The sequence below is a fragment of the Diceros bicornis genome, chromosome 34 (genome assembly GCF_020826845.1).
Source record: "Diceros bicornis minor isolate mBicDic1 chromosome 34, mDicBic1.mat.cur, whole genome shotgun sequence".
In the NCBI taxonomy this organism is placed as follows: domain Eukaryota; kingdom Metazoa; phylum Chordata; class Mammalia; order Perissodactyla; family Rhinocerotidae; genus Diceros; species Diceros bicornis.
Window position 1 is genome coordinate 15,230,023 of NC_080773.1, and position 23,462 is coordinate 15,253,484.

General features: G+C 51.7%; 1 protein-coding gene and 1 long non-coding RNA gene across 3 annotated transcripts in view; one reads left to right on the forward strand and one right to left on the reverse strand.

Moving 5' to 3' along the window:
* LOC131396878 (uncharacterized) overlaps positions 1 to 8,845 on the reverse strand; it is a 63,314-nt gene extending 54,469 nt beyond the window's left edge. For both annotated transcript variants that reach the window (XR_009216695.1, XR_009216694.1), the window contains exon 1: positions 8,667 to 8,845. This is a non-coding gene — a long non-coding RNA (uncharacterized LOC131396878). The remainder of the gene's footprint in view (positions 1 to 8,666) is intronic.
* Positions 8,671 to 20,334, forward strand: LOC131396877 (cytochrome P450 2S1). Its single transcript, XM_058529376.1, has 9 exons — positions 8,671 to 9,107; positions 10,244 to 10,409; positions 12,495 to 12,644; positions 13,161 to 13,321; positions 13,422 to 13,601; positions 15,586 to 15,727; positions 16,873 to 17,060; positions 18,779 to 18,920; positions 19,012 to 20,334. The coding sequence occupies exons 1-9, from the start codon at positions 8,937 to 8,939 to the stop codon at positions 19,191 to 19,193; spliced, it is 1,482 nt and encodes a 493-aa protein (XP_058385359.1). The 5' UTR covers positions 8,671 to 8,936; the 3' UTR covers positions 19,194 to 20,334.
* The last annotated feature ends 3,128 nt before the right edge of the window (positions 20,335 to 23,462 follow it).

Below are 23,462 nucleotides of genomic sequence, written 5' to 3' on the forward strand. Positions count from 1 at the left end.
CTCCCCCACCTGGCCCCCCCGCCAGCACTCCGTACTGGAATTATCAACAACTGAGTTCCTCCAATATCCAGGCTACCCTCTGCAAGGAACACTCTTCCCCAAGATCTTCCTCTACTCATTCTACAGACTCACATATGCCCTCCTCCAGGAAGCCCTCCCTGACACCTACCATTCCCATTTCCCACAGTCCCCTGTGCCTCCCCCATCCCAGGCCAGACCAAGCCGGGCAGTCGATGGTGACTGATCTGTCTACCCCACTGGACTGTGAGCGCCACGTGGGCATGGCTGTCTCTGTCTCCACTGTGACTCCAGCATCGCCCAGCCAGGCCTGGGCACAGAGCCACCTGGCATCAGCTCTGGATGGAAGGAGCTGAGCCGGGCTCCCTGGGGCCTCCAGCACTCAGCACATGCAGAGGGCCCTTCTGCATCTTTGCCCTCTGGATCCCCTCCAGCCACTCCTTATACTGGCATGTTGAAATATAACCTGGGAATTAAATGCAGATGGACTTTACTTTAGATTTGGAGACATGGGAGCATAAAGAGGGACGTGACTTTCCCAAAGTAACACCAGCAGCCAGTGACCCCCTGACCCTGGGTGGGGCCTTTCGTCAGCTATCTAAGGGTGGGTCTCTGTAGAAAGATAGAAAATAACAGAGCCAGTCCAGGCTGGTTCCAGCAGCTGAACTGAGAACACTCGTGACCTTAGGAGTTCCTCGGAATTGACACCTGGGTGGGGGCTGAAATGGGCAGGACCAGGGAGTGAGGGATTAATGGGAGAAAGGGAATTCTTTATCTGTAGTCTTTCAAAGTTTTAATGAGCCCATGATCACCTACTGCTTGTGTAACTGAATTTCTATGAAAAGTAATCATGGAGATAATAATGACATTGGTTTCGGGCTGTTGCAAGATGTGGGCGCCACGCCTGGCACAGAACACGCACCTAGAACAAGAGGACAGGGAACGGGCAGCCAGCGCATAATGACTGTTTGCCTTGATTTGCCATTAATCACGCCATGCCCTTTAATCCTCCCAGGGAGGTACTAATATATCACCCTTATCTTACTGAGGAGAGACCGGAATAGAGGGGGGTTAGCTCCTGGCCACACAGGACAGGCGGAAGAGGAGGAGGAGGAGGAGGAGGAGGGGGAGGGGGAGGGGGAGGGGGAGGGGGAGGGGGAGGGGGAGGGGGGAGGGGGGGGAGGGGGCGCGTTATTTGTATCCCTCTCAAGTTCTCCTGGACCCCTCGGGTCTATATGGTTTTCTCCCCCTTTCGGAATCCTCCTCCTCTTCTCCCACTCGGCTCCCCGCCCCCTCCCAACGCTAAAGCCCAGTGACCTGTGGGGCGGAGGGCGCCCCCTGGTGGAGTCCGTGTGTGAGCAGCAGAGGGAGCTGGGGGTTTGCAGGATGGATGCAGTCGTGCGGGGCTCCTACCAAGATAAGGAAGGGGGGGCGTCAGAGTAGGGATCACTCTCTCATTTTTCTATCACAGCCCACAGCAACCACCCTGTTGGGGAGTAGGGAAGGAGCAAAACAGTACCCCTAAACTGAGGGGAGAGGGGGAGGGAGAGAGGGATGAGAGAGTGAAGAACAATCCAGAACCACAGACACTTAGGAGCTGGGTGACCTTGAGCAAGTAACTTAACTTTCTTCTGCCCCAAATTCCTCATCGCAAGACGAAGACACGGATGATACATTAGTACCTCCCTCAAAGTATTAATGGGGGCTCGTAGGATTCATGCCTTTTGTAGGAGGAACACAAGGGAGATTCCTTAACTCAGCCTGGGCTGGGGGCCGAGGGCGGGGGCTCACTATTTACTGAGCCTCTAAAGCTGGGGATTCAGAGACAGACCAAAAACCTAGCCCTGCTCTCAGGGGCTCCCCACAAGGTTATTATGGGCAGGCCACCACGTAGATAGCAGAGTTATTGCATTTGATGGTTACTGCATCTCTGGGAGGGATGTACAGTCATGAGCCCCATTTACAGATGGGGAAAACTGAGAGGTTGAATAACTTGGCCAAAGTCACACAAAAAGACGTGGCAGTGGCAGTCGCAACTGAATTCAGGTAACTCCTGTTCCCAAAAGTTTCCAAAACGGAGGCTCCAGCCCTTCAAAGCTCAAACTGGGGCTTCCACCTCCTATGCCTCCCATCTCCCTGAATTTCTTCTTCCTTTTGAATGCAGAACCGTTAAGCTCACTCCTTTGCTGCCTTGGGTCCCCCCAGTCATTTCCTAAGAGGCTGCCCTCTACCGTCCTTCCACCTCCCCCGCCTCCACCAACCGGCTGAGCCACATATTTTCATCAACCAAGACAGTTCTCGCCCTCTGAGAATTCTGAAGCCAGCTGCTGGAACTGGTACATTTCCATCTCACTTAATGGGATGGTCTGTGTCTCCCCCCCCAGGTGCTGTGTGGGGCACAGACACCCAGGGGGGAGGAAGACGGTCCCTGTCCTCGTGATCCCCCAGCTCTGGGCTTTGAGGGGCAACCAGCATCAGATAAATGATCACAGATGTGCAGTTTACAGACCCCCTGGCTGTGAGTGGAAGGTTGACGGGAGAGGTGATCCTGGAGGCCTGGAGGCCAGGAGCTCTGGTAGGAGACTGGGCAGAGGCCAGGTGGAAGGGGACTGGGCTGGACCAGAAGTGAGGCCAGGAGGGGGCACAGTGAAGCCAGATGCTGCAAGCAGAAGGAACCAGACCCCCATGACTCAGGCAATTGAAATGAGGAAATTCTCAACCCAGAGAAAGATGCAGTGCTGTCTGTAAGAGGAAAAAACAAAACAACCTAGAGATGAGTCCATAGGGGAAATGGATGGAGGCATTATGTCAAAACCATTCCATGAACCACTAAAACAAATGAACCAGAGCCACATGTATGGACATGAACAAATCTCAAAAACTAAAGAAAAAAGGCCAGTGGCAGAAAGATACGTGGATGCCATGTGCTACCCTGTGTATAAAGTTTTTAAACCTGCAAAAGAAATTTTCCCAAATAAGTGTGCAGATGCACAATATGCAACAAAAGAATAAAAATGTATCTCGGAGTATTAACTGTACGAGAGTAGTTCCCTGGGGGAGGGAGGCAGGAACATGACATCTGGGAAGGGACCCTAATTCAGTCAGGAATATTTTATTTCTCTAAACAAATAAATGGTAAAAGTGTTAAGATTGCAGCCGGCCCGGTGGCATAGTGGTTAAGCTGGCGTGCTCTGCTTCGGCGGCCCGGGGTTCGCGGGTTTGGCTCATCAAGCCATGCTGTGGTGGCGTCGCAGATACAAAATAGAGGAAGATGGGCACAAATGTTAGCTCAGAACCAATCTTCCTCAGCAAAGAAAGAGGAAGATTGGCAACGGATGTTAGCTCATGGCGAATCTCCCTCACACACAAAAAAAAAGTGTTAATATATAATAAAGACAGGTGTGGATACACAACTAATCATGACAATTCCTCTAAACCTGTCCCATCTCTGTATTTGAAATAATTAATTATTTTTAAAACAGAAGAAAGAGGGGGGTGGAACCAGATGATAATCGGATACAGACAAAGATGGAGAGGAGGGAGCATGAGCCATCACAGAGAAGACCTGCAATTTCATCTTACTCAGCCATTGGCTGCCCTCTTGATGTAAATTTGTGGGAGCAGTGGCTTATTTTTTTTACCACCCACCCCCCCCCATAGGGTATAGTACATAGAAGGTCTCAGGAAAAGAGAGGATAGGATGAGGCATGGGATAAATCTGTGGGGGAGAGGAGGAGGGAAAGAGTGGATGAGAGATGGGATGTGGGGATGGCACAAGGGGACAGCAGTAGAAGACCCAAGCACATTGCTGCTTTGTGGTCTGTGACATAGTCAACTCCCTGAAGTCACTCACAGCCAGGGATGCTCTTAGAATGCAGGGAGGCCGCAGGCCTGGGGTAGCAGGAAGGAAACAAGACTCATCCTAAACTTCCCCTTTGCCCAGTTCTGGGGTGCTGGGTGGGGCAGCTTTGAAGGAGGGAAGGGATAGAGACTAAGATAAGCAAGGCTGGGAGGAGAAAGCTGGGGCGGGGGTGGGGGGGCCCAGAGAGCAGACAAGCCATGGCTCATCCCTAGACAGCAAGTCAAGCTCTAGAAACATAAGGCTTGGGCATCCCAAGCAAAATCAACCCCCCAGCAATTTCTAGAACCCATCCACCACTCCGCCTGCTGGAACCCTGGGGTTGGCAGCCTCCAGAGTGGTCTGAGAAAATCCATGGTAGAAGGCTAAATTTAAAGAGGGTCACTCTGGCCCCACCCAGCCCACATCAGAGGGTATCTGATGGGAAGTAGCTGGTGCGGGGTGGAGGGGGTCAGCTGTCAGCTGCTGAACAAGATATATGGGCATCTCCTGACCCAGGGTGAGAAGAGGCCAAGATCCACCAGAGATGACTCAGTTACTGTGAAATCTATGTTGGGAACCTCTGCGTCTTTGCTCTTTCGACTTGAGAATTCTGAAACCTTGATTTCTCTTTAGATGAATTTGAGGGACTAGCAAATTGTATTCAAATCATTCATTCAACAAAGTATTTATTGAGCACCTACTGTGTGCCAGCCACTGGGGATACAGCAGTGAACCAAACAGACAAAATCCCTGCCCTCATGGAGAGAATATTCTGGTGGGGGAAGGCAGACTAAAAATATAAATCAATATATAAGACGCTTTCAGGTGGTGACAAGATGCTATGAAGAAAAATTTTTATGTATTCAACAAACATGTTCAAAGTTTATGATATGCCAGGCACTACTGTAAGTGCTTCAAAAATATTCTCATTGAATTTTTTTGTGTGTGTGTGTGTGGAGAAGATCAGCCCTGGCCATCATCCGATGCCAATCCTCCTCTTTTTTCTGAGGAAGATTGGCCCTGGGCTAACATCCATGCCCATCTTCCTCTACTTTATATGGGACGCCACCACAGCGTGGCTTGACAAGCGGTGCATCAGTGCGCACCTGGGATCCAAACCTGCGAACCCCGGGGCGCCGAAGCCGAGCACATGCACTTAACCGCTACGCCACCAGGCTGGCCCCCTCATTGAATATTTATTAAACATCTTATTTAATAAATGAAAGCGGGGTCTGGAATGGGGGAGGGAGCTAATTCAGCTTGTGTGGTCTGGCAAAGTCTCTTCTGGAGGGGACTGGCCTTTGAGCTGGGAACGGGAGAATGAGCCAACCTCAATCTCCAGACCAAGCATTTCAGGCAGAGAGCTAGTGCAAAGGCCCTGAGGCTGGCTTGGCATTCAAGAACCTAAAAGAAGGCCAGCATGAGTGGAGTATCATGAGCAGAGAACAGAGTGGGCCAAGATGATGTCAAACACAGCCAGTGGACAGATCCTGAAACCAGCAAAGAGCTAGCCATTGATGATTAAGTAGCTAGGAACTAAAGTTTTTTTCCTTTTTGCAATTACTGATTGTAGCTTTTAGTTGATCTCCTGCCCATTGTTAACTGTGCTGTTTAGGCAATGTGCTATATGACTCCCACTAGGTTCCTATAGATAACATCTCCTTGAAGCCTGAGTCACCATTGTAATGGAAGTTGGAGCTGTTTTTCAGGAATTAGAGCCCCTTGTCCACTTCAGGCTGGGTGGGACCACCAACCCATCAACTAGGCCCACGCAGATGTCCAATAAGCGACCTTTTGATGTCAAAAGGCTAAAACTCCACCCTCAGGTCATGCCAATGCCGCCATTTTGTGAACATGTGGCCTATGAAGAGGCATGAAGTCTGACTACGCTTGCGCAGATCATCAATCACCTCACCTCTCCTCACCTCCAATCATCTATCTCCACATTTCAGACCACCTTGCCCTGAACCCCATAAATATCCCTGAGTCCCTATTTTCGGGGAAGCAGATTTGAGACTTGTTCTCCCATTTTCCTCACCTGGCTGCCTTCTGATTAAACCCTCTCTCTGCTGCAATCTGGTGATCTGGGGGATTGGCTGTCTGGGTGGTGGGCAAAAACGGACCTGGTGCAGTAACAACCCCAAAGGACCTTGTAGGCCAGCAAGAGGGGCTCAAATTTTATTACCAGGGTAGTGGGAAGTCTTGCCTTGGAATCTTTAAAATCTTGGGAAGTTTTAAGTTTTCTTATCTATAGGATCTTGCAATCAAAGTCATCTTAAAACATTAGACTCTTAGAACCTTTGCAATCTTCTTTTTTTTTTATTTTGTGAGGAAGATTAGCCCCGAGCTAACATCTGTTGCCAATCCTCCCCTTTGCTGAGGAAGATTGGTCCTGTGCTAACATCCATGCCCATCTTCCTCCACTTTATATGTGGGTCCCCTGCCACAGCATGGCTTGATAAGCAGTGTGCAGGTCCACGCCTGGGATCTGAAGCGTAGCGCAAACTTAACTACTACGCCACCCGACCAGCCCCTGCAATCTTCTAACTTCTGTTCTAGGCGAGAACCCCTTCCCTCAAAACATGGCCAGAATGCTCCTTGCAGTCTCCTTTGGTCTTGATTCCAGCCTCTGACATCCAAGGGGTGTGCCCTGCAACAGGGGAAGGAGAGGCAGGGAGGCTGGGATACACTTTGTTGCCAGGATGTAGGTGCTAGTTCTTAGTTCTGGAGGGTTCCAGGAGCTCCCAAATCCAATCTCTTACCTTTCTGCCCACTCAGCTCCTCTCCTGGGACAGCTAACAGGCATCTCAAACTTCATGGGGACAAAAGAGAATTCCTGATGCCCCTCCCTCTTGCAAAACCTGCTCCACCAGCTTCCCAACCCCAATTGGTTCCCATACCTTCCCTTATCTCCTTCCTCACCTCTGTAAAAGGTGCTGCCATCTTTCCACCTGCCCAGGACAAAAAAATCTAGCAGTAGGGAAAAAGTTCCGTCCTTCTGGATTATCAGATTCTGGTGTTGTTCGCTGTCTTTGCAATAGTCTTTTGGAATGAAATCTCTCCTTAGCTAAGACAGGATTTGCTTTTATTTGACAGAATTAACTTGTATTCCTTCCTTTGCCTTCAAACACAACTTGTCAGCAAATCCTCCGGCTCTATCTCCAAATACATCCCAAATGTATCCATTTCTTTCTCTCCCCACCGCCGCCAGCCCAGTTCCAAGCCACTGTCGTCAATGCCTGGACCTTCTACTAAATTCCCTGCTTTTTCTTCCTCTGCTCCCTGTCCCCACAATTCCTTCACCGGAGGGCAGCCAGAAAGGTCTTTAAATGCAAAGAGAAAACTAATCTCCATGAGGGAGGTGATCAACACAGTGGGGGGTGGGGAGGGCATTGACTGGGAAGGGGCTTGAGGGAGGTTCCTGGGATGATGGTAACTCTGTCCTGACAGGAGTTTGGGTCACACAGATGTATACATTTGTCAAAATTCATCTAAAATACACTTATGATTTGTGCATTGCATTGTATGTCAATTTACCCAGGGAGGTGGGAGAATTACCTATAAACAAATATTGAACTCTTCCAAATGCAATGCATGCTGAGACAGTTAGGAGTGAAGTGTACTGGTGTCTGCAACTGTCTCTGAAACACATCCAAAACAATTAGATGGACTGATGGGACAAGATGAATACATATGTAAACAAAGCAAGGATAGTAAAATGTTACTGGTGGAATCTAGGTGGTGAATATACAGGTGTCTACTGTAGGTTTGAAAGTTTTCATAAGAAAATGTTAAATGAAACAGCAAAGCAAACCAAGGAACTGGAAACCCTTCAACTGTTGCCTTCGTGCTAGAATGAAATGCAAAGTCTTTTCCAGGGGCCTGCGAGACTGGTCCCTGCCGACCTCATCTCCTACACTCAATCTCTGATGCAACAAATACTTATTGAGCACTTCCTGTGTGCCAGGTACTGCCCTAGACACTGGGGATACAGCTTTGAACCAAACAGCACAGACCTGACTTTGCAACCTTCTTTCTCAACAAGCCCATTTCCCTGGCAGGCCTTTGCACTACCTGAAATTATCTTAATTTACGACTTCATTTGAGCGTGGATATGAGCTCAAGGAGGGCAGCGCCCTTCTCTGTTATTCATAGCTGCACCTCCAGGTCCAGGACAAAGTCTAGTTTATAGTTAGACCTCAATAACAATTACTAGTGAAAGAATATTAGCTAACATTTATTTAACACTTGTTATATATGCATCTGGCCCTGTTTTAAATTGTGTACACATACAGACCTAATTAACCCTGAAAACTATCCCTATTTTACAAACAAGTTAACAAAGGCACAGAGAAGCTAAGCTGTGAACTCAAGGAGTCTGGCTTCAGACATGTTCCTAACCACTATACTATACTGCTAAGCGAATGAATGATTCAATCAGTCATTCAGATTGGCTTGAGTTCAAATCCCAGCTCTGCTGCTTGTTAGCCATGTGGCCTAGGGCCAACCCATTAACCCCTCTGAACCTCAGATTCTTTGTTGTTAAAGGTCAAGTCCTTCCTCCTAGGGTGCGGTGAAGATGTAAGATGCTGGAGGAAATCGGCTCAAAGACAACACACACGTACGCACACGCGAAAGCACACGTGAACGCACACCACGATTACAGTGAGGAGGGAGATAGGAGCTGGGTGGGGGGGAGCCGGGAGGCGGGGGGCGGGGTGAAAGTCACCGCCAGGCACAGGGTGTGGCCTCCCGAGGCGGCCAAAGTCTCTGGCTTCCAGGTTGCTCCTGTTTGCCCACGCCCTACCTGGATCTCAAGGCTCTATCTCCGCACCCTGAGCCTGGGTGACCTGAGACATCCGTTCGAGAGTGTGGCCCCGACACCAGGTGGCGGCGGCGGTCTGGGAGAAAGAAATTCGGCGGCGGGGAGAGCATGCTGCCTAAAGGCAGGGGGAGGGGCTAGCTGCCCCGCCCCCTCCGCCAGATATCCTTGGGCAGGGAGCCGCGGGCTCCCGCCCCCAACCGGCCCCGCCGCGTGCAGCGTCTGGGAGCGAGGAGAAGCAGCCAACCTGGCGAGATGGAGGCGGCCGGCACCTGGGCGCTGCTGCTGGTGCTGCTGCTGCTGCTGACGCTGGCGCTGTCCCGGACCCGGACCCGAGGCCACCTGCCCCCCGGGCCCGCGCCGCTGCCACTGCTGGGGAACCTCCTGCAGCTCCGGCCCGGGGCGCTGTACTGGGGGCTCTTGCGGGTGAGGGGCCACGAGGACGCCCTCGCCGCGGGCGGGGGTCCAGGGCCTAGAGAGGGAGGGGTCCCCAGGGAAAGAAGCCGGAGTGCCAGGGCAGAGAGGCTTTCGGGTATCCTAGAGGAGGCGGGAGCAGCGAACCAGGGCTGAGAAGGAGAGGGGTGCCTGGGGAGAGAGGCTGGAGCAGGCAGGGCTAGGAGGGGCAGAGACCTCCTAGCGGGATCAGGTGGCACGAGTCCGGGCAGAGGGGCCCACAGAATCCTGGGAAGGTGGTGGGAGCAGGGGACCAAAGCTAAATAAGACCAGAGTCCCCAAGCAGAAGAGAAGCTGATGGTGTGATGGTGGCTGGCTTGTCCCAGGGGGAGAGGTAGCTGGGAGGTTCAGGTGAGCTATCCCAAGGAGGGGGCAGACAAGAAAGGGGGGGAGGGGCCCTGGGGGGGAAGTGGAAACAGAGGCTGGAGGGTTCCAGGAATCTGTCTGCAGAGAATCAGGCAGTTGGAGCTCAGCCAGGAGAGAGCTGGAAGTTCAGAGAAGGGAAGGAGAGCAGGAAAGAAGTCTGAGGCTTTGTCAGCCTTTGGGGGGTGGGGGCAGTGGGCAGAGGCCAGAGGGTCGCCATTCAGAAGGAGTCTGGGGGACTTCCAGAACGTGGCAAGGGGGGTGGGGGTCTTGGGGAGAGATGGGACAGGTGCTCAGCAGTATCTGCTCCAGAATTGGAGAGTTTAGCAGTGCTTGAAACGGGTGGCTAGTTTGGGGGCGGGGGCGGGGGGGGGTGGATACTGAGGAATTAGGAGAGACCAAAGCTGCAGCTGCCCATTTTTGCTGCCATATGTCTGAGCTGGGGGAGTGGGGTGGATTCTGGGTTGTCCCAGAGTCAGAAGTTAGGGCTTTGCAGGAGGTAAGGGGGTGGGGACTAGAGAGTGTGTTAGGGGAGGGGGCTCCATGGGGAAGGAGCCTGGGATCCTGGTGCAGAAAGAGAACTGAGCCTCCCAAGGGGCTGTTTCTGTTTGGGGTAAGGAGGGGATTCTTCGTAGAGGGAGCAGATGGCTCATTCAGTGACAGGGACCGTGATGGAGACACTTGGACTGGAAGACCAGCTGCCTGCCCCCCACAGCACCTGCCCCCTTCTCCCTCCCTGCCCCCAGCTGAGTAAGAAGTACGGCCCAGTGTTCACTGTGTACCTGGGACCCTGGCGGCGCGTGGTGGTCCTGGTTGGGCACAAGGCTGTGCGGGAGGCCCTAGGAGAGCAGGCCGAGGAGTTCAGCGGGCGGGGCACGTTGGCGACGCTGGACGGGACCTTTGACGGCCATGGTGAGTCGTGAGCAGATCTGGAGGCAGGTGGCTCCTTCGCTCAGGGCCTGCCACTGCTTACTGCTGTGTGACCTTCATGCATGGCTTAGTGTCTCTGGACCTCTGTTTCTTTGTGTATAAAATGGGAGGACAATCGCGCCTATTACATAGGGTTATACTGAGGCTTGAACAAGGGATGGGCATTGCACTAATTACGTACTCATTAGTTACCAGGTTATAGTAGTGTTATCACTGCTCCAGGCAAAGCCCTGAGGGCCGGGAGGAAAGGAGAGAGCTTTCAAGTCCCTGAGAATTGATGGACAGACACAAAATCTAGAAACTGTTCTCTACGCTGAGACTGAAAGCTGGAGGCCGGTGCTGGGCGCTGCCGGCACCACAGCAGTGACTAAACAGCCTCAGTCCTGCTCCCCAGAGCACATAGGGTAGTGGGTAACGGACCTGTCACCAGAAGTGACAGTCCAGAGAGGTCAGGGCTGGGGTGGGGGAGGCACAGGCAGAGGGATCAGGGCTAGGACTGGGGAAGACCCAGGACTGCGGGAATAGGAAGAGGCACCTGATCAAGCCTGATTGGTGGGGGGTGTCCAAGAAAACTTCCTGCAAGACGGGATGTCTGAGCTGAGACTCATAAGATGAGTGGGAAGGGAGTTCCAGGCAGAGACCAGCACATACAAAAGCATGGAGGGAGAGCAAGCAGAAGCCTTCATTCATGCAACTGACAGATTTTCATCATGCCTGGCCCTGTGGCACAGGGGACACAGAGGTGACCAAGACAGATGTGGTGTCCTGTCTTGCTGTGGGAGAGGTGGACTTGCAATAAGACAATAGAGGGAGAGATTGGCATTCTAAAATGAGAGCTACAGCCTTGAGAGCAGGACATAGGGGACCTGGGGCCTGGGGGTGGGGCAGGTGGGGAGACAATGGGAGGAATCAGAAGGCTTCTTAGAGGAGGTGACATTTGAGCTGAGACCTGAAGGATGAGTGGAGTTAGTTCATCGAGGATGGAAAGGAGAGCAATCGCAGGGGCAAAGGCCTAGAGGGGGGTTCCTGACACCTTTGAGGAAGTGAGAGAAGGCCAGTGAGATGGTAGTGAGTTGAGTAATAAAGCTGGAGAAGTTGGCGGAGCCTGGTCATGCAGGGCCTGAGTCACACCAGTGTTGGGCTTTGGGTTTTCCTGAGAGCAGTAGATTTGAATCAGGGAAAGGATATAGTCAGAGTTAGAAGAGTCCTCGGGTTGCTGTGTGGTAGCCCAGGAAGGGGACTGGGCTGGACCAGGGCTGCAGCCGTAGGGTGGTCAGGAGAGGAATCCAGGACTCTGGCCAGGGGACAGGGGATGACGGACTGAGACAGGAAGAAGGAGAGATGCCTAGGCCAGGTTGGAACACAGTGGAGGGGTGGGTGGGCAGGGGACACTCAGGAGGAGGTGTCCAGGAGGCCACTTTGGGCCTGCATTCTGCAGGTGAAACACTGAGCTCAGAGCAGGGAATGGTCTGTCCAGAGCAGATCTCTTGGATAAGGGAGGAAGACAGTGCAGTTCTATCCTCCTCCCTCCCTGTTCAGCCTCCAAACGACGTGAGGCGTGGGACCCAATAGTCCTCCATAAGTGTTGGGATGGATGGATGGATGGATGCATGGGACCCAATAGTCCTCCATAAATGTTAGGATGGAGGAATGGATGGATGGATGGATGGTACCCTATAGTCCTCCATAAATGTTAGGATGGAGGAATGGATGGAAGGGAGGGAGAAAAAGGAAGAAGAAAGAAAGATAAAAAGATGTGTGGGTGAAAAGAGGAATAAAAAGGTGGACAGGTAGAAAGAAGGAAGAAAGCTTCACTCACCCTGGTTAATCACAGAACAGCAGGAGCCTGGATAACCTTGTTCCCAATTTCTCAGGAGAATGTCACGCTCTGACCCAAGGTTAGGCATTTATTGAGCACCTACTGAGTCCTCATCCCTGGGCTAGGCTGGTATAGACTCAGGACAGGGCCTGAAGAGTTCCCCTTGGGGCACCTCACTGGAAGGAAGGGGGTGGTCCTAGGGAATGGGGAAAGGGTCCGGTCCCTCCTTGAGTCTACCTTCTGCACAGGGGTCTTCTTCTCCAATGGGGAGCGGTGGAGGCAGCTGAGGAGATTCACCATGCTCACACTACGGGACCTGGGCATGGGGAAGCGGGAAGGCGAGGAGCTGATCCAGGCAGAGATCCAGTGTCTGGTGGAAGCGTTCCAGGGGACAGAAGGTCAGCAGGGCGGGTCAGCCCAGGGCCCCCGGGGTCCTGCCTGAGTGTGGGGAGGACCTTCCCACTGTGCCTGGGAGTCCCCTAACCTGGCCCCAGGAATGAGTGGGAGGGGATGTCTTGGACTCTGGGGCTGGGCTGGGGGCTCTGTTCACCTCCACCTCCAGCTCCTTCTCCACCCTCTCTCTGTCTTACTGTCTCCCTGAGGGTCTCTTTATCCCTGTGTCACATCGCTCTTTCTGTCTTCTTTCTCTCTCCACTTGTTTTTCTCTCCTGTAAGTCTGTCTCTCTCCTTGTCTGTATGTCTGTCTCCCTGTCTATCTCTCTCTCCTTCCCAATCTGTCTCTCTCTCTCTCCCTGTCTATCTCTCTTTCCTTATCTGTCTGTCTTGCTCTGTCTCTCCCTGTTTGTCTGTCTCTCTCTCTGCCTGTCTCTTTCTGGTTGTGTCTGGCTCCCACTCCATCTCCGTCGGTCCGCTCCACCTCCAAGTCAGCTCCCCTCTGCCCCCTGCCCCCCTAGGACGGGCATTTGACCCCTCCCTGCTGCTGGCCCAGGCCACCTCCAACATGGTCTGCTCCCTCACCTTCGGCCTCCGTTTCCCCTACGAGGATAAGGAGTTCCAGGCCTTGGTCAGGGCGGCTGGCGGCACCCTGCTGGGAATCAGCTCCCCGTGGGGCCAGGTGAGTGAGTGGGCTCCCTCTCTGGCCGCCTTCCCCAGGCTCCTGCCCATGCCCACCTCCTGCCGGGCCCCCATGAGAACAGCTGCCCTTCTCCCCACAGACCTACGAGATGTTCTCCCGGCTCCTGCAGCCCCTGCCCGGCCCCCACACGAAGCTCCTGGGCCACCTGAGCACCCTGGCTGCCTTCGCGGTCCAGCAGGTGCAGCGGCACCGGGAGAACCTGGACACCTCAGGCCCTGCACTCGACGTCGTGGACGCCTTCCTGCTGAAGATGGCGCAGGTGGGGCAAGGGTATGGTGGTGGGGGGGGTCCTGAAAGGGGCAGATGGCCTGGCCAGCCCCCACCCGGGTGTGGCTGGGCGTCTCTGTCAGACCTCCCTCTCTGTCTCTCTGTGCATGTCTCTCTCTCTCTCTCTCTCTCACTCTCTCACTCTCTCACTCTCTCTCTCTGTATGTCCTCGGTGGATATGTGTCTCTGCATGTGAGTGCATATCTTTTCTTTCTGGCACATTGTTCTCTCTGCCTCTCCCCACCCACCTCCTCGCCTGTGTTTGAGTCTCTTGCATCTCTCTTCTTTCTCCTCCCTCCAACCTTGGCCCCCTGTTCAGGCTCCATGCTCAGTGACCTGCCACCAACCATCCCCACCATCACTTCACCCCACCCCCTGCTCCCCCCACCCACACAGGACATTTCCTGTGAATTACAATCATTTACTTATGAAATCTTGCAATATCAAATTATACTAATAAAGTCTACTTAATTTATTTATATTAATGCGATCAATTTTAATTAATTTAATTAATGTGAAAACAATTTTTTTTTTTTTTGTGAGGAAGATCAGCCCTGAGCTAACATCCATGCTAATCCTCCTCTTTTTGCTGAGGAAGACCAGCTCTGAGCTAACATCTATTGCCAATCCTCCTCCTTTTTTTCCCCAAAGCCCCAGTAGATAGCTGTATGTCATAGTTGCACGTCCTTCTAGTTGCTGTATGTGGGACGCGGCCTCAGCATGGCTGGAGAAGTGGTGCGTCGGTGCGCGCCCGGAATCCGAACCCGGGCCACTGGTAGCGGAGCGCACGCACTTAACCGCTAAGCCACGGGGCCGGCCCCGAAAACAATTTATTATTATGTGAGAAAATTAGAATTAAGGTGACTCCTGTGGAAATAACTAGGTTTTTTTTGGTGAGGAAGATTAGCCCTGAGCTAACAGCTGTGCCCATCTCCTTCTGTTTCACACATGGGATGCCTGCCTCAGCACGGCTTGATAAGCGGTGTGTAGGTCTGCACCCGGGATCCGAACCCACAAACCCAGGGCCGCCGAAGTGGAGCATGCGAACCTAACCACTATGCCACCGGGCCGGCCCCAGGAAATAACTGGTTCTGAATTGTACAAACTTTGGAATTACGAGAGAAATTCAGGGCCACATTCTTTGAATAAATGCAGTCACCCTGTTCTTGGAGAGAGAGAAATTTTTTCTTAACCTTGTGGCTCCATTTCTTTTTCATTTTTTAAATTAAAAGAAAAATTTTAATTGTAGTAAAATACACATAACATACAATTTACCATCTTAACCATTCTTAAGTGTACAGTTCAGGAGTGTTAATTATATTCACATTGTTGTGCAACCAACCTCCAGAACCCTTTTGAACTTGCAAAGCTGAAATTCTGTACCCAGTAAACAACTCCCCATCCATCTCAAGGTTCATTCATGTTGTAGCATGCGACGGAATTTCCTTCCTTTTTAAGGCTGAATAACATTCCGTTGTATGTGTGTACCACATTTTGCTTAGCCATTTACCCATCAGTGGACACTTGCTCCCACCTTTTGGCTATTGTGAATAATGCTGCTATGAACATGGGTATACAGATATCTCTTTGAGACACATTGAATTCTTTTGGGTACATGCCCAGAAGTGGAATTGCTGGATTGTGTGGTAATTCTATTTTAATTTTTTGAGGAACCACCATACCATTTTCCATAGCAGCTGCACCATTTTACATTCCCACCAAGGGTGACAGGGCTTCCAATTTCTCCACATCCTCACCACTTGTTATTTTGTGGGTTTTTTTAATAGTGACCATTCTGTTTCATTTTTAAAAACATGTCAGCCAGAGAGAATTAGTATCAAGAGCCCACTTCCCGACCTTCCCAAACATTTATTTAAACTCCCTGACAAGCTGAGCTGCACCCCAAGCCTGGCTGTGCTGGGCCTCTACTCCCCGCAGCCTGTGTTCTCTGAGCCCCTCCGCCTGGTTTCTCTCAGGAGGAACAAGACCCAAACACGGAATTCACTGACAAGAATTTGCTGATGACAGTCACTTATCTGCTGTTCGCCGGGACAATGACAGTCAGCACCACAGTCCGCTACACCCTCCTGCTCCTGCTCACATACCCTCGGGTCCAAGGTAGGAGCCTTTTCCACCAGCCAGGCTCTGGGAACAGAAACGAGGGCTCGAGAGGGAAGAATGTTCAGGAGAGTCGAGAGCCTGAGCCAGAGCCTGGAGGCAAGAATGAGCCTGGCATTTGTGGGGTCTGAAGAGTGAGAAGAAATTGGGGGGCTGCTGGTTGCAGCGTGAGGCATAGTGAGAAATGAGGCAGGAGATGTCTTAGGGCCTTGTCGCCTTAGTGGTCCATTGTCTGCCTAATCCTGAGTAATGGGGAGCCGTGGAAGGATGCTGAGCAGGGGAGAGCAGAGTCAAATGAGCATTTTAGAAAAGTCCTGTGGGTCACCATGAAGAGGTAGATTGTAAGGTGTGAGAGAGGATGCCAGGAGCCCAGGGAGGGGGACAGGGAAGGGACCTGGGCAGAAGAAGATAGGGCTGAGCTGGGCTGTGGGGAGGGAAGAGGGGGCCAAGTAGACAAGTGGTGGAGAATGATGGAGGAGGGAGGCACCCAGGGAGAGGCCAGGGGACTGGGGGCCATCCTGAGATAGGGACAGAAGGGATGAGGAGCTGTTTCAAAGGAGACGCTGAGGCCGATTTGGGACAATTTGAGTGTGAGGGGTCTGGGGCCACCTGTGGGGAGGCATCCAGGAGGCCACAAGACACCGGGCTCAGAACTGGAGACGGAAAATGAACTGGGGTCATGAGAGCACAGGCAGGTACAGGCTGCGATGGTGAGGGAGGGCGTGGGTGAGAGGCAGGGCTGGGAGTGAGCCCCGAGGAAGTCCGGTATTTCAGGGTCAGGCAGTGGCGCTAAACGCTGTGGGCCAATGGTGTGGGCTGACCTGGAAGGTGGGACTTAAGGTCTGGTGGCCTTGATGGAATGGAGTCAGCTGTGACTTCAGCTCTCGGGGCCTCAGTTTCCTCATCTGGGAAATGGGGATAGATAATGGTCCCCACCTCACAGGATTGCTGTCGGAATTAAGAGAGACGTGATGCTCAGCACACAGGATGTGTGGGACCTGGGCCCAGCGAGGGCTGGGGGACTCCCTCCCCACCCGCCAGCCTCACTGCTAACCACAGCTGCTCAAGAAGATGGGGCTTCCAAAGGGAGGAGCACAGGGCCCCACCCCAACTCTGACCTTCAGCCCCCCTCTTCTTGGGTGCAGAGCTCGTGCGGGAGGAGCTGACGCGGGAGCTGGGGCCGGGCAGGGCGCCAGGCCTGGGAGACCGAGCCCACCTCCCGTACACGGATGCGGTTCTGCACGAGGCGCAGCGGCTGCTGGCACTGGTGCCCATGGGAATGCCCCGGGCCCTCACGAGGACCACCTGCTTCCGAGGGTACACCCTGCCCCAGGTGAGTGTGCGGGTCAGCCACAGCCCCGCGGTTGTCTCTGCCTCAGGCCTGAGTCTGGTGCCATCTGTGTGTCCCTCTGACTTTCCCCGGATCTTGGTCTCTCTCTTCCTCTCTCCTCTCTTGCTGACATCTCCCTCTCTTTCTCTCTGTCCCTCTCTCTCTCGTTTCTTTCTGTATGCAGTTCTCTTGCCCTCTGGTTTTCTCTCTCTGGGCCTCAATTTCCCCGTCTGTCCAGTGGATATCCTAATTCTACCTCCTTCCAAGGTGGTTGGGACAGTCAGATGAGGTGACAGGCAGGGAAGCAATTTGAAAACTGAGGGCTGGGCCCTCCCCCTCAGCCCCTGCTGCAAACACACGCAATCAGTCTCTCCCTCTCCCTCCCTGCACTCTCTCTCTCTCTGTCTCTCTATCTCTGTCTCTGTCTCTTTCTCAGTTCCTGCCCCTTCATTCAAGAGCAACTCAAGGCCAGCACCACCAGGGGGCGATGTCTCCTGGGAAACCCAAGGCACCAGACTGCAAGCTGCTCCCTCCTCCAACTTCATTGTAGAATCAAACCCATGGCAGTTAGAATCCAGCCATGCTGTTTTCTAGCTGGGACTTTGGGCAAATCACTTCACCCTCTGAACATCAATCCACCCCTCTTCTAAACTGGGAAGTATAGTATCGACTTGGGATTGTAAGGAATCTACGAGCTAATGCTTCTAAAACACCAACTCGGCTCCATTCAGGGGTGGGGGGGTCCTGTGAATGCAGCAGCAGCAACTATTGCTAATGTCATGACTACTGCAACTCCAACAACTATGGATAATGACAACAAGAATAACAGGCATCAACGATTGAGGTCGTAGTCTAAATGCTTCGCATGAGTATTACCCTATTTAATCTTCAGAGCAACCCTACACCATAATCATGCCCATTTTACAGATGAGGAAACTGAGGCCTGGAAAGATTAGAAGACTTGCCAAGGTCACCCAGCCTACAAGTGGTAGAGGTGGGATTTGCACCCAGAGCCTGTGCTTTAACCACTACTGCCTGCCTTTCTCTTATTCTGACAGCAATAACATGACCCTGTCTTTTCCTGTAGCCCCCTCACCTTCCCAGCCCAGACTCCCGTTAGCCAGAGTCCCTAACAAAGGAGGTCCCTCTCCCTCTTCTCACACTCCCACCATCCTTCTCCCTCCACCACAGTCCTAGGAACATGGTAATTCTGATCTTGGCTGAAGGGGCTACCACTCCCCCCAGTCCTGGGCAGGGGGAGCCTCCATGGACAGACCTCTCCTGCCCACCCTTGCCTTCACATCCCGAAGACCAAAGCGGCAAAAAGCTGGACTCTGAGCCAGGGGCTTAGAGCAGCCACAGCTGAATACTCCCAAAGTTTAAAAGTAAGATATAAAAATAATAAGCTCTGCTGTGTCCAAATGTTACCTCAGGCAAGTTGCTTAAGTTCTGAGTCTCATTTTTCTCATCTTTAAAATGGGGATCATATTAGTAACTGCTTCCTAGGCTTGTTAAAAAGATTTGATGAGTGTGTGTGTGTGTGTTGTAATACGTGTACCTATAACATATGAGATAATATATATAAAATGCTTGATCCATGTTGATGCCTTTATGTTTTGTGAACTGGTGTCCCCAACACCGTAGACTCTTGTGCTCTGCCCTTGGGAACCGAAGGCCTGGGTGGTGGGGATATTTGTAGTTTTATTATGATTTCTCTGCAGGGCACTGAGGTCTTCCCCCTCCTCGGCTCTGTCCTCCATGATCCTGAGGTCTTTGAGCAGCCGGAGGAGTTCAATCCAGGCCGGTTCCTGGATGCGGACGGAAGGGTCAAGAAGCAAGAAGCATTCCTGCCCTACTCCTTAGGTATCTGCTGGGCCTGTCCCTGCCCACCCATGAGTCCTCCCGGGCCTGGGTGTGAAGGGCTGGCCCAGCTCCATCTGCCTCTTCCCTCCAGGTAAGCGCGTCTGCCTCGGGGAGGGCCTGGCACGAGCAGAGATCTTCCTCCTAGTCACTGCCATCCTGCAGGCCTTCTCCCTGGAGAGCCCATGCCCACCGAATGCCCTGAGCCTCCAGCCAGCTGTCAGTGGCCTTTTCAACATCCCCCCAGCCTTCCAGCTGCAAGTCCGGCCCCACTGACCTCCACCCAACTCCACCATGTGGACCAGTTGAAGGAGGGAGACTTAAGGGCTGGTGGCCTCGACAGTGGCATGGACATGGCTGTGTCTACAGAGCCACAAGTCTACACCGCAGGCAGCCAAATTCATGCGCCCATAGCTGTTTCCTAGAGTTGGTCACACAGATACTCAGCCTACACATCCACAGGGCCACAGTCGTCCGCCCACACAGCTGTTGAGACACAACCACACACCCATACACAACCACGAGGGCCACGAGGCAACTCGGCCACACAAGCTTTTTACAGACATAAATTTGGTCCATCTGGAATCATGACCACATGACCAGATAACCCACCAACTCATATACAACACAGCACCCCTGGACTCGCAACCCACACGTGGAGTTTGGCTGCCACCTTCACAGGCCACCAAAACAGCCACCATGTTCATGACCCACATGCCCTCTTCACTCATCAAGCTTACCAGTGCCACTATCTCTGGGAGCCTGGTGCAAAGAAGAACATGTCCCCTCCTGGGTCATGTCACCACACAGACCATCCCTGTCCTCAGCCCCAACATGCCCTCTGTCGTGTGACCATGCCACTATCCAGGCATATGACCGTCACCATCCACATGCCCCCAACCACTGAACCACATAGCCAGCCCACACATGACACCACCCTGGGTCCCGAATATCTTCCCACTGAGACACACTACTCCCAAGGAGGCACAGCCACGGCCTCCTCTGCACCTTCAGCTCTCAAGGACACCCGTTTCCAAGCACCCTGATCTGCAAATTCTCCCAAATATGAACATACCCCCAGTGTGCAGTTGTGCACACAGGCCTGGGAACCAAGTGAACTTAGACGCAGGAGGACCCTCAGACCAGACAAGCACCTTCCCACTTGTGCTTATGTAACCAAGTTGAAAGCCTCCCCTGCGTCCCACCCCCCCAACACACACACGCTGACCCAGCACCCCTACTCTGCGTCAGAGTCCCCATTAGACCCAGTAGACGGGACTAGACGACCAAGGTGGGGGCCAGATTCCAACTTCCTGTGTCAGGGAAGAGGCCAGGTCGGACGTCCTTGTGACTTGAAGGTCCCCGTTTTGCAATAAAAGTTCGTTTCTGGCCCCTGGTCTGTCCGTGGCAGGGCCTAGCCTGTGTGTGACATGTCCATCATTGTGAGTAAGGGGTGGAGTTGGGGGGTCCACCCCTCCCTCGAGGCTGGGCGGGAGCTAAAAAACATGGCCCCCGCCCACCCTGGCTGTTGACATCAGTGCCAGATGTGGAGGTGGGGGAGGGGAGCCCTGTCCTGGGCCTCACTTCCGGCAAGGCCGCTGTGTGGGGGCCGGGCAGGGAGAAGGTACCGGGCAGAACTGCCAGCCTGGGGGCGCCCCAGATAGAGAAAGCCCAAAAGTAGCAATCCACACCCTGGGAACTCTCCCAGTCTGAAAGCAGATGCTGAAACAGACCCTAGCCCCACTCCAGCCTCTAGGAAACCAGAGTCGTCTTTTTATTTGTTAATTATCTAGTAAGGAGGTTTTCCAACACAAAAGTAGAGAGAATAGTGCGGTGAACTCCTGGCGCATCACTTGCGTCATATAACCATCAACTTTCTGCTATTATTATTTCATCTGTCACTCTCATGATTATTTTAAAGCAAATCCCAGAAAATAATGGAATGTGCATTTCTAGCAGTAAAGGACATTTCCCCCCAACATTTTAATAATGACAGTTTTCAGACATGCAGCAAAGTTGAGGGAACGGTACAGGGCGCTGTTGGCCACGCTGCTTTAGCACATTTCCCCATCCAGCTCGTTTTTTTAGGCATTTCAGAGAAAATTGAAGAAATCAGTTCATCTCCTGAATGCTTCAGTAACGCATATCTCACTAGCTAAAGTTTCCTTTTTTCTTTTTTTTTTTAATTTTCCATGATGTTGTTATTTTATTTTTTGGCTTAAGTTCCATAAAGGTGGCACAAAACAGTGATATAATAGAGAATTGGAAGATGAGATTGGGATCAGGTCCTAACTTTCTAGCTGATCACACCTTGACTGAGGATTTAGCATCTAAAAGGGTTACTAGGGCTGGCCCCGTGGCTTAGCGGTTAAGTGCACGCACTCTGCTGCTGGCGGCCCGGGTTCGGATCCTGGGCGCGCACCGACGCACCGCTTCTCCGGCCATGCTGAGGCTGCGTCCCACGTGCAGCAACTAGAAGGATGTGCAGCTATGACATACAACTATCTACTGGGGCTTTGGGGGGAGAAAATAAATAAATAAATAAAATTATAAAAGGGTTACTAAATTTAAAAGAAGAAATGTGAAAAATTCTGCAACCTAATGGGAATGAAATACAGGCTAAGCTCTTGGATTTACTGTTATTACTATTTTTTATATGTCAGTTTGATGTGGAATGAATGAGGCTTAAGGTTTTCTTCTTTTAAATTAAGGCAATGACTTGCTTTCCTGTGCACTCAAAATTCACGTTCAGGGAAATTTGGAATCAGAAATACCAGCAAACTCATTTATTTAAAAAGGAATGGACCTTGCACTGCATCGATATGAAAGTTGATATGAGTTTTGATGATTTCAGTAGCAAGGTAAAGAAAATATAAACTCAAAATGGCTTAAAGGATTATTGGACTACAAAATAAAAGTATTTAGAACTATTATGGTCTTCAGTTTTTTGTGTGAGTGGTAAAATATACATAATATTTATCATTTTAACCATCAGTAAGTGTACAATTCACTGGCATTAAATACATTCACAATGTTGTGTAACCATCACCACTTCTTGTTTTAGTGCCATCGACTCCTAGCGCCCCTGTGGACAGCAGAGCGGAACCCTGCCCAGTCTTTTTGCACCATCCTCTCACCTTCTGGCGCTATATCAGACAATGCTCTGCTGCTATTCACAGGGTTTTCATGGCCAATTTTTTTGGAAGTGAGTGGCCAGGTCCTTCTTTCTAGTCTAGTCTAGAAGCTCCACTGAAACCTGTCCACATGGGTGACCCTCCTGGTATTTGAAACACCGGTGGCAGAGCTTTCAGCATCACAGCAACACGCAGCCGCCACAGTATGACAACCAACAGACCAGTGGTGTGGTTCCCTAACCAGGAAGTGAACCCTTGGCACAGCCGTGAGAGTGCTGAATCTTAACCACTAGACCACCAGGGCTGGCTAACCATCACCACTGTCTATACCCAAAACTTCATATCCCCAACAAAGACTTATTAAACAATAACTCCCCCCTTTAAAATTTGCTTTTTAAAAGTCACAACCACAATACCCATTTTCACACCTATCACTATTAGCAATTCTGCAGTATCAGTGTTCACATGTCCCTGACAGTCACATAAATATTTTATAGTTGGATTTGTTCAAATCCAGGTCCAAAGGCTCACCACACACTACCTTCATTTGAACCGTCTTAGGTCTTTTAAATCTGCAACCAGGGGCTGGCCCTGTGGCCTAGTGGTTAAAGTTCTGCATGCTCTGCTTCAGCCACCCATGTTCACAGGTTTGGATCCTAGGCACAGACCTACATTACTTGTCAGCCATGCTGTGGGGGTGACCCACATACAAAATAGAGGAAGGTTGGCACAGATGTTAGCTCAGGGCAAATCTTCATCAGCCAAAAAAAAAAAAACTGCAATCATTCCCCAACTTTTTTTTTTTTTTTTTTTTTTTGCTAGGGACGATTCACCCTGAGCTAACATCGTTGCCAATCTTCCTCTTTTTACTTGAAGATGATTGCTTGAAGACACTGAGCATTTGCCCTGTACAATTTTTCATACCCAGAGTTGGCTGACGGCATCTTTATGGCACCACTCAAGATGTCTTTCATCCCCAGGAATTCCCAGTAAACTGGAAATTAGATCAGTTTCGGGCTCATTGTGGCAAGAGCCTCTCACTGGAGGTGCTGGGCTCCTTCCTGGAGCATCACATCACAATAATCAATGGTCCCAAGTAGTGTGTCCAGGTCCTGATCCCTCCAGTAGAAAGTTTCCCATCAACCTTTCACTTACTGGCCTTAGCAGAGGGACCATTTAAAACCAAATCAGGGCCGGCCCCGTGGCTTAGCGGTTAAGTGCTCGCGCTCCGCTGCTGGCAGCCCGGGTTCGGATCCCGGGTGCACACCGACGCACCCCTTCTCCAGCCATGCTGAGGCCGCGTCCCACATACAGCAACTAGAAGGATGTGTAGCTATAACATACAACTATCTACTGGGGCTTTGGGGGGAAAAAATAAATAAATAAAATCTTTAAAACCAAATCAGGTCTC

What these genes read in the sequence shown, in the direction of transcription:
- LOC131396877 (XM_058529376.1), top strand. Translation starts at nt 8,937, where the DNA reads ATGGAGGCGGCCGGCACCTGGGCGCTGCTGCTGGTGCTGCTGCTGCTG. An exon ending in TCCTGCTGAAGATGGCGCAG is followed by an intron (nt 13,602 to 15,585) that starts GTGGGGCAAGGG and finishes GGTTTCTCTCAG; the next exon opens with GAGGAACAAGACCCAAACAC. An exon ending in ATTCCTGCCCTACTCCTTAG is followed by an intron (nt 18,921 to 19,011) that starts GTATCTGCTGGG and finishes TCTTCCCTCCAG; the next exon opens with GTAAGCGCGTCTGCCTCGGG.